This window comes from Atta cephalotes, assembly GCF_000143395.1.
Source record: "Atta cephalotes unplaced genomic scaffold scaffold00032, whole genome shotgun sequence".
NCBI classification, from domain to species: Eukaryota; Metazoa; Arthropoda; class Insecta; order Hymenoptera; family Formicidae; genus Atta; species Atta cephalotes.
Window position 1 is genome coordinate 506,309 of NW_012130096.1, and position 10,383 is coordinate 516,691.

Here is a 10,383-nt window from a genome sequence, read left to right on the forward strand (position 1 = left end):
CTTTTTGTATATTAGCAATATATCTTTATGTACATTTTTCATACTTTAACTGTCATGTATAAGATCTCTGTCAAAGGGTGCAGCAGGTAGATCATATCAATTTTCAATTAAATCACTTGTAATAAATAAAATATAGCAATTACATTTACTCTAGCACTCGATGATAGATGCTCTTCAAATTTGGTGAGAATCCTTGTTGCATTCTTTGATTTTTTTATGCTGATTTATATTCCAAAGTTAATTATTGACGCTGAAGATGGGTCGAATGGAGTCAAAACGTCTAATCAACTAATATATTTGTAAGATCTCAGAATACAGAATTTTATCATCACATACAAAGTATCACATTAGTGAGTGCTCTCAATCGACTTCTACTCTCCTTATTGGCATAACAGTTATATTATCAAGTAGGAAATTATAATAGTTCTTCTGCTATTCAGAATGATTTTTTGACGTGCAGATAACTAATAATTGATAAATTATGTTACATTATTAGTTAATGTTTGCTGGGTTGTATCTCTTCTAAAATTCAGAACCGAAAGAAACATTTAAAAATATTATTTTATAGTAATTTTTAATATTACTTTATAAAAACATTAGTAAGAAGTATATAAAAAAACAAATAAATAGTAATGATTATCAACATGTAGATGTAAATAAATAAATAAAATACATTTTGTTTACCTTCCTCTGTAACAACTGACGTTTCTTCATATTTGCATATAATACGCAAAATAACTCTACATGTATTTTATGAATGTCAGATTAAAATGCCGTCACTTGTAGCTTAATACTAGCGTTAAATATAGTAGAGTTTAAATCCTATAGATATCTTATTAAGTCCTATCTAATTCTACACAGAATCTTCGTTCCCGCGCAAACATTTCTCATGAACGTCACCATCATCACCATTTCAACCATTAAGGTACGTTTTCATGGCGGCGATTAGTCGCAATTTTTGTAGCGATTGGACAGTCACGTGACTCCATCTCTTGAAAGTCGTCGCTGTCAGTCGCTTCTGTTCGATTTGATTAAAATTGTAGCGAATAGGCGATAATCGCTATAATTTGAATTTATTTTATCAAAATGAATTTATTTTATTAAATCATGCAATTCTGCACAAACAGGGGACCTTCAAAATCTTCTTTTTTTGTATGTTTTTCTTTGCATAACTGCACTAAACAGGGTCGTTTCTTCCTAATCTTTTCTTGCTTTTTCATAATTTCTATTTTTTTTTGACATTCATTCCTGTATATATTTAACAGTGCGCGCGGCGAAAGTTCACACTAACTGATAATTTTATCACACTAATTAATAATTTTATGTTCTTAAATCGTCCTCACCGTGCAAAATTTTTAGAAATGATATAATATTACTTCCGCCTCGCGGCAAAAGTTGGATTGAGTTCAACTTTTGTTGCGCGGTGGAAATTATATATCTATTACTTTCGAGCAAGCGAGACGTTGACATTGGCAACTTCCAATCCAACTTCCATCGCGCGATAAATGTTGCTACGTTTTGTATGCCGCATTTTGTCTGTGGTAGCCCCGTTAGGATTGTATGTTTTATCCTTGTTGTTTACGAATGTTAAATAAGGATAAAGAATATCTGGATGCACCCATAATTCTAAACGCAGCCCAGTTGTGAGCGCTCGCTCTTATTGGTGTATTTCTTCTAAATTTAAAATTCTGATTGGATAAGTTAAAAGAATACACCAATAACAGTGAGCGCTTATTTAACTGTTGAATCCTCTGGGATGCGTTCCAAAACTTAACTCAGTCAACTCCATATCCTTTATCTTTATGTAACATTCGGTGATCAACAAAGATAAAATGATTCGGAGTTGACAGAGTTGAATTTTGAAACGTAAAGCCTTAAACACAATACGAAGGAATATCGATACTGATAGGAATAACACGATTTCAATCAGAAATCAGATACACTAGAATATACACTTTCTGGTTGAAATCGCATTATTCCTATCACTATCGCTATTCCTTCGCATTGTGTTTAAAGCTTAACTATGAATGTCCAGTAGATTCATTTGAAACTTAGGTTATGTTATACATGTATATACTTACTTCATGTTATATTCCTGTCATTTAAGATAATACGAAAAATATATGAGAAGGAACAGCAGATTGTTGCATAGAGATATACGTAAATTAAATTGCTCTTACTAATTATAAATTGTATTAACCTGTAACTCCTAAATTTATTGGTGAGTACAAATGTCGCAGGATGCATTATAATATTTCTAATTGTCTTCAATATGTGAGTGCTGGAAAATATGAAAATATTTTATCACATTTTTTATGAAAAATATTTAATGAAAAATGCATCTTATAATAGAAACAAAGTATTTTTATACAAAATATTAAATATAGATGGAAGACTATGGCTAGGCAAATGATGCAACGAATGATTGTGAATCTTCTGTTGAAAGCTCAGTCTCAGCCTTTTTTAAAATCGACTCTGCTGTACATGAACAATTATTCGCCCTTTGTTAAGGCCATTTTGCAGAATAGAATGCTGTGCAAGCATGTAGAAGTAGTGGATCATACCTGTAAGATATCAAATTATAATGATTACCTCATGAATTACAAGCCAATTCAACGGATCTTGAGGAACACTCTTCAAGAATTACTGAGTATGACAAAAATAGATATCACAAAAGTTATCGAGGAGTATCCACAGCTGAGAAAGAGATCTAGGGCAGATATTCTGAATAATTATTATAATTTAACAAAGGCTGGTATACAAAAAGACACTATCATAAACAACATCTGGTTACTAACTTATGAAAACAATAAATTAACAGATAAGCTTGATTGTATCAAAGTTCTAAACATAGATAACAACCAGCTTGTACCATGGCTATGCTTAACTCAAGATGAACTAGCAAACTATGTACTTTATACTCAAGAAGATATGAAGTCTTATACATACAACAGACTGGAATATCTTTCTCATAAATTTGAGGTATAAGTAAAACTAATCTAAGGGATTCCAAGTTATCAAATATAATTATATACAACAAATATAATTATATACTCTTGATAAACTAATACTATAAATTATATTAAATAATATTTTTGAGACTCTATAAAAAGAAATTTTTCTTAAAAAAAATTGTATGAACTTAAAACATGAAAGATGAACTTAGATTGTTTATAGAAAAAAAATTTGAGTAGAATTAAGATAGAAATTGTTGGTTAGTTATAGATATGTTATAGATATATTTTATGAGTACAAAATTATATATTTTTTTCCAGTGTAGCATACAACGAATATGTGAAATAACAGTACCAAATTCATTCTTATTAAAAATACCAATTTTATCTATAGATAAAAAATCGAACATATTGTATGGTAAGTTAATAAACAGAATTAAATAGTAAGGTTTAATAATATTACAGGCAGCTATGAAATTTTTTTATTTGCTTTAATTATTTGTGGCATTAGATATTTTCTCGCAAATATATATGCTATACACAAGATTATAGCTTGTCTCCATTCTACTTTTTTACATTCTACATAATGATCACAAATATTTATTTGTCTTCCAATAAATATTGCATATAGCAAAACATTCATAGCAACCTGTGTATATATTTGAATTGATAAGTAAATTATTAGTAAAATATAAAATTATATCTCTAAAAAGATTAATTTTAAATAACTTTACATTCTGTAGAATATAATATAAAAAATAAAGATATATTAAAAGATGTATGGGTTCTTCGATATAGCGAAAATCATATACGTCATAGATGTGAGTTATATAAAGATACAGGAAGGTTAAAGATGAAAACATGGGCTATACGATGTTCACTTCATGTTATATCAAGGTAAATTAATAAGATAGAATATGAAAAATATTTTATTTCTAATATTTTTTATTATTTTTTATGAAATTCTATATTATTGTATCAAATTACTTTTATTTAAAAAAAATTACATTTTGAATATTGTCATTTTATTAACTTCTTAGTTAATAACTCAGTTTCTATTAACTTTTTATTTATTCTTTAATTCATACAAAATGAAAACAGATATTTAAACAAATATATTGCATATTAGAATATCTAAAAATAGAAAATAAAATAGAGGAATAGCATAAAATATTTGTTTATATGTAGGGCCATTCAAAAGAATAAGGTGGAACGTAGCTTAATGCAACATTATGGAAATGTTAGCGACTATTTGCAAAATAAGTTGAAAATCGATGATGAAATGCTCAATTCAGCAGTCCAGAAAGTACCAAATATTTTACGAGTAAATATAGCGAAATTGGATCAGTTAATCAATATACTACATCAGAATGGCATTACTAGCGATGAAATATTACAATCTGCACGAATCTTTTATTTCAATATAAATACTATACAGAATCGAATTGCGATTTTAAAGAAAGCAAATCTTGCTCCAAAACTTACTGTGCTAATACTATCTGAGCGAATCTTTGATCAGTACGTAAAATTTACAAAAATAATAGAGAAACTTATATAGCATAATATACACAAACAAATCCCTAATTGATTATTTTTCATAGGTATGTAGAAATAAATAATGAACGGCAGAAATTATTGCAAGAACATGGAAGCGTTAAGAATTACTTAATCAACACATTAAATGTGGAGGAAAAGCTTCTTGAAGAAGCAATTACAAAATATCCATCTATCTTACGAATGAAATTTAAAAAATTGATCAAATTGATCGATTTGTTGCAACAAAATGGTATAACAAGTGACGATATAGTAAATCATCCAAAAATTTTTTATTTTAATATTGAAACGTTACGTAAGCGAATTAAAATACTGAAAGAAAACGGTATACCACCAAGAATCAATTTATTAATGTATGAGCAAAGAATTATAGATCAGTATATAAAACTTAGATTACACAAAAATATTAATACAGATTAATATTTATTGAATTTATTTCTTTAATTATTTTTATAATGCGCAAACTGTAAAGTATAAGAATGTATATAAATTTCAAATATAAAGTAAATATGAAATAAAAGGAATAAGCAAATAAATCTTTTAACTATATTATTAATACAACTATATATCGAATAAAACACGATTAATTCGTTATATTAATTAATCGTTTATATCAAATACTAATATAATTATATGTTCTGGAATTTCTTATAGGTAGTTCATTTATTTCTTCCATTCATGATCTGTGATTGATTAAAGAAAACAAGTATTTTGCTAAGTTGATATTTTATTAGTTGATATTTTATTTCCATTTTTTGTTAAATTAAAATTTTTTTTTACATTCATTTATTAATACATATATATATATATATTGATTAATCAATATATTTTAATTCAATTAATACATATATTTAATAATTTCAAAAAAAATTTACCCTCGACTATGTGGGTGTAAAATCTTTTTCCATTTATTTTGAGTAATTTTCTTTTAGAGAAATGAAATTGATTTTATGCACATAACATCTCGACACAATTACCCATCTATTCATACTTATTTTTTTTACGTTCATTTTTTTCACGTTTATTTATTAATACATATACTTAATACATATACTTATAACAGAGTTGCCACAGAAAATGAATTTTTAAATTCTCTGACTTTTCCAGGTTTTCCAGATAAAAATGGGAAATTTCTATGATCAATATAAAATATGAAAATTTTAATTAATTTTAATTTTAATTAATTTTAACTTTCAAAAATATGTAAAAAAATTGTAACATTTAGAATCAAGAATTATGAGAAAGCTAGCTTGTATCATTGAAAACTCAAAAGAAGCTTAGTAGCATAATAAAATTTTGGGGGCAAATTCAAGCTAATAAAAAATAAATTAGTATTAAAGAGTAAAAAAGAGTAAATAGTATTGGAAAAAAGAATACAGTTATATGACGAAAAAGAGCGATCAAATGAAATTAATGAATAAAATTTATATTATAAATTTTAATTATTTAAAAAAAATCATTTAAAATGCACGAGTTTTGAACGCATTTGATTAAAACATCAGATATATTTTATTTAAAGAATTATAAAAATTATTTAGAATAGGAGCAGTTTAAACGAATTGTGAGCAAAGTTTAAAATTTCAGTCTCTTTTGTATTTTCCCCTAACTTTTTTCGGTTTTCCATGATCAATTTCAATTTCCCTGACTTTTCCCGGTTTTCTAGGTCTGTGGCAACCATAATTTATTAATATATATTTTAATTATATTAATATATATTAATATATATAATATATTAATATATATTTCAATTAATACAATTTCAAAAAATTTACCCTCGACTATGTTGGATGTAAAAGTCTTTGGATTTTCCACTTATTTTTTGAGTAATCTTTTAGAGAAATAAAATTTGATTTTACGCACATAATAATATCCTTGATATAATTATTCATCTATTCGTACTTATTGTTAAAGAAACATACCAATAGCCCAACAATGAGAAAGATTTTCATATTCGACAAATAAAAAGAAGTTTCATAGAGAAGATTATCTCGCAAAAAAAAAAATAAATAAAAGATGTTTTTTATTCCTACATTAAACTGCATTAGAACTCTCTTTCTCACTTTTGTCAAATATCAAATATATATCTATCTCACTTTAAGTTTCAAAAATAGTAGTTCAGCCTTAGAAAACAAACTTATAATTTGAGCATATTTACTTTAGAATTAAAGTTTCTATTTGCTCACAAGTATTATCTTCGACTATGATATTAAAAGCAAGACAAAATAGAAATTTTTGCAAAATACATTAATATGTATATTAATATGAAAGTACGTTTCAATCAATAAAACAACACTTGCAATTAATAAAAGCCACTTATGAAATATATCGAATGTTCTTTTTGTTTCATTAATAATCATATATCTGTATATAAATTATACATATATATTGTAACCAAAAATGAAAAAGAAACTGTGTTCATAGTTATAACAAATTAATATAATAAATTAATAGAAATAAATATGATTTAATTAAATCTTCCGAAACAAGAAGTTAGTTTTTATATTTTATTTAGAGACATTATCGTGTCTGTTAAAAATCTATTCTACGATATTAAAACATTTCTATTAAAATATAATTTATTTTTAAATTGGTCACAATTTTTATTGTTTTCTCGCTTCTGAGGTTATAATTGCAGACAATAATGACAAACAAAATGGAGAGTAATTATTTTTATTTCTCTTCATTTTTAACTACCTAAAATATGTAGAAGTCCCTAAAACTTTGCATTCACTAGTAAGAAAATAATTATTTTTCTTTCTTTTCATTTTTAATACGTAAAATATGTAGAAGTCCCTAAAATTTTGCATTCACTGTAATGTATAACGTTAAACACTACAAGATAGACGAATAACATTGTACCAATATGATATACCAATTTTTTCTAATAAATGCACATTAAAAAAATGATTAACTTTCTAAAGTCATCCAATCTTTTAAAAATATAAATGATGAAAGATTTCTTCATTTATTTATTTGTAGCATTTAGATTATGACCATTGATTTCTGTCATTCCACTATTTCTACAAAGTTTAAATAAATTTGATAAGTGATTGTTGTTCACAATTGAAAAATTCCCATGGCATAATTCCTTTTTTAAAGAGGATCCTATTAGATCGGGATGGCCAATTAACTTTGTTCCTATTTTTAAATCATCTAACCATATTGTATTTCCAAGATGAAGGCGAACCTGTAAATAATTCATATATTTTCTTGCTCTCATATATATTTTTCCTTCATGAAAGACTCTTACTTCTCCGATAATATAAGACCTTTCATCGAAATTTTCTGAAAACCACTTGTGCACCTGTTCATTAGTATAATGATTCCACATATATTCCTCATCCCAAGGAATTAAATTAGCTAAAAATATTTCGACAACATGTGTTGGGAGATCTAATAATTCCTTTGGGATGTGCATTAGTTTACGTACCTAAAATATAAAATCGAATAATAGATTTATAAGAAGATAAATTATAAACATTTCCATAAATTCACATAATCATATCTCATATTTAATATAAAATATGATCATTTGTATTATTTTTTTAAGAATATGCATATTGTTAAAAGAAAATGTTTAATATAAAATTTGAACATAATGTAAACTAATATAAAATAATCTTACATTAATGTATTCATGTACAATACCACTGTCGATACATCTTACATCTACAAATATTTCATCTTCAGCATAATCTCTGTCATATCTGATGCGTGTAATTTGTATTCGTTTAAATGTATCGATAGTTTCCTCTAAAACGCAGATATCTCCTATATTCGTCGAAGTAGACATTTTCCTATAATTGATTATTAAGAAAATATACTATTTTCCTATAATTAATTATAGGAAGAAAATATACTATATAGAAATTCAGGGAATATACGTACAAATATTTTTTTTATTTTTTAAATTGTGAAATTGCTCAGTACATACCTGTTTTCGATATTTCCATAATAACTTTGTATTTTACTCGTATTTTGCATATACTCTATGTTGGAAAATGTTATTTTTTCTGATTCATTAGAACGTGGAATATGTTCAAGAATTCTTGCAGAAAAATGCGTCGTATCGTGAATATATGTCACTATCAACTTCACTTTATCCCCTCTATATAAACAAGAATTTAAAAATATCGAATAATAAATATGATGGACTAATAATAAAATTACTTACATCTGTATATTTGTTATTGGTGCATCAATTTCAGAAAGGACACAATGTCTAAATACACAGACATTTCGTGTTTGGCAGAAGCCAAATGATTTTACATTATCACATAGAGCATATACTTTCTTATTTCTCTCTAACTCAAGAGCCTTTCGCTGGAATCATATTTCATTATAAAAATCATAATAAAAATATTTTGAAAAATAACATCTAGCTTACCTGAATGTAGTCAAATATTTTCGGTCGTATTGCAATGTTCATTCGTTGCATTATTTTTACTATACTTAGTAATTGTATAGTATCATTCTCGTCAACAATAATACTAATTTTACAGTTAGATGAATCCTTAAATTTATAGTTATTAGTTTTAGAATATTCAATATAAGCGTAATAATTTACTTACAGTGTAAAAAAGTAATCTTAAGTTCTCATTTAATAATTACCTCCGTTAAATTATCTAAAAGTAAAGAAAACCTATAATTGAATTGATTTTTTAATTTTGATAATACAGAAAAATGTATTAGCCACTGAATATTAGTAAAATTCAGATCAGATAGGACTGGATCAGTACATATGAGTACTGGATAGGAACCACAAATACATGCCATCCAATTTTCTCGTAAAGCTGCAAAAAATTAATATGTAACTGTCAAAAAGGCAAAAACAGAAACATTAATTAAATCAACAATAAAATAAAACGTCAAGTATAAGATAAAGTATTTCTTAATGTGATTAAAATTTGTCATTGTACTTCGTATAGCAGATGATTTCATTTTGTCGTGAATTAGCAGAGTTTTCTTTGTCAAAATTAAAAAGGTATTTAAGTCTTCAGCTTCTTCGGCGTTCGTACATATTATCGCTGTTCTCATCATAAGGTATTCATTTTTTGACATTAGATCTAACATTGAAATAATTTCGAAATATTATTTTGTGTTAATTTTTTAATAAACGCTGGTACAGCAAAATGTTCATTTATAAGTTTTCTTACCGAATAATTTTTGATTCTTGTATCCAGTATTTACATGGTACAGTTTTAGAGATTTTACAGATTTAAAAACCATAGCTTCTATAAATGACGCAATGCATATATATGGATTATACATCACTAGATGTACAAATTTCTTAATCTCGGGCGTCCAGTGTGTTGCCGATATAATTATCTGCAATATTGGTCTATCATTCTGTTGTGGTTCACGATTCTCGATTATCTTGTGCTTTTTGAAAAGTTCTCCTACCTATTAAAAAATTTAGAAAACTTTAGAAATTTTATCTCTATGATAAGTAATAAATATATTACAAGTATTTACTGACCGAATTGTAATATTTATCCAAAATTACATCAACATTGTCAAGTATTAAACAAGAAAGTCGATCAAATGACAATATACCTTTATTTTTATTTAAGAATCTGACTAGATATCGCGGTGTAGTCACTAAAATTTGACAACCATTATATATCATTGCCTGAAACAAAAATTGAAAAATGAGAATAATTTCTTATATTTTCTTCACCTTTTCGGTACAACAATACTCGCCGCTTAGCAAGTACTAAATCGTTGATAAGGTGCAATAACATTTATGATTATGAAGAAATCTTCATATATATATATATATATATATATATATATATATATATATATATATATATATNTATTNTTATNTATATATNTNNNTATNTNTATATNTNTNTATNTATATATATATANA

General features: G+C 25.9%; 3 protein-coding genes across 3 annotated transcripts in view; 1 reads left to right on the forward strand and 2 right to left on the reverse strand.

Annotated features, from left to right (window-relative positions):
- The window catches only part of LOC105621049 (DNA replication ATP-dependent helicase/nuclease DNA2), a 6,789-nt gene extending 6,075 nt beyond the window's left edge, over positions 1-714 (reverse strand). Inside the window, exon 1 of the mRNA XM_012202522.1 lies at positions 685-714. Within this exon, the coding sequence (XP_012057912.1) occupies positions 685-714 (30 nt within the window). The remainder of the gene's footprint in view (positions 1-684) is intronic.
- A 1,695-nt stretch (positions 715-2,409) lies between these two features.
- On the forward strand, positions 2,410-4,928 carry LOC105621050. Its single transcript, XM_012202523.1, has 5 exons — positions 2,410-2,982; positions 3,276-3,372; positions 3,698-3,851; positions 4,143-4,472; positions 4,556-4,928. Exons 1-5 carry the CDS (start codon positions 2,410-2,412, stop codon positions 4,926-4,928), a joined length of 1,527 nt encoding a protein of 508 aa, XP_012057913.1.
- A 2,545-nt stretch (positions 4,929-7,473) lies between these two features.
- Positions 7,474-10,383, reverse strand: part of LOC105621051 (putative ATP-dependent RNA helicase TDRD12) — a 5,548-nt gene continuing 2,638 nt past the window's right edge. Inside the window, exons 8-17 of the mRNA XM_012202524.1 lie at positions 9,988-10,140; positions 9,665-9,911; positions 9,428-9,574; positions 9,120-9,301; positions 8,896-9,021; positions 8,683-8,831; positions 8,443-8,616; positions 8,134-8,305; positions 7,759-7,938; positions 7,474-7,695 (exon numbers count right to left, since the gene is read on the reverse strand). Coding sequence (XP_012057914.1) covers positions 7,474-7,695; positions 7,759-7,938; positions 8,134-8,305; positions 8,443-8,616; positions 8,683-8,831; positions 8,896-9,021; positions 9,120-9,301; positions 9,428-9,574; positions 9,665-9,911; positions 9,988-10,140 — 1,752 coding nt within the window. The remainder of the gene's footprint in view (positions 7,696-7,758; positions 7,939-8,133; positions 8,306-8,442; positions 8,617-8,682; positions 8,832-8,895; positions 9,022-9,119; positions 9,302-9,427; positions 9,575-9,664; positions 9,912-9,987; positions 10,141-10,383) is intronic.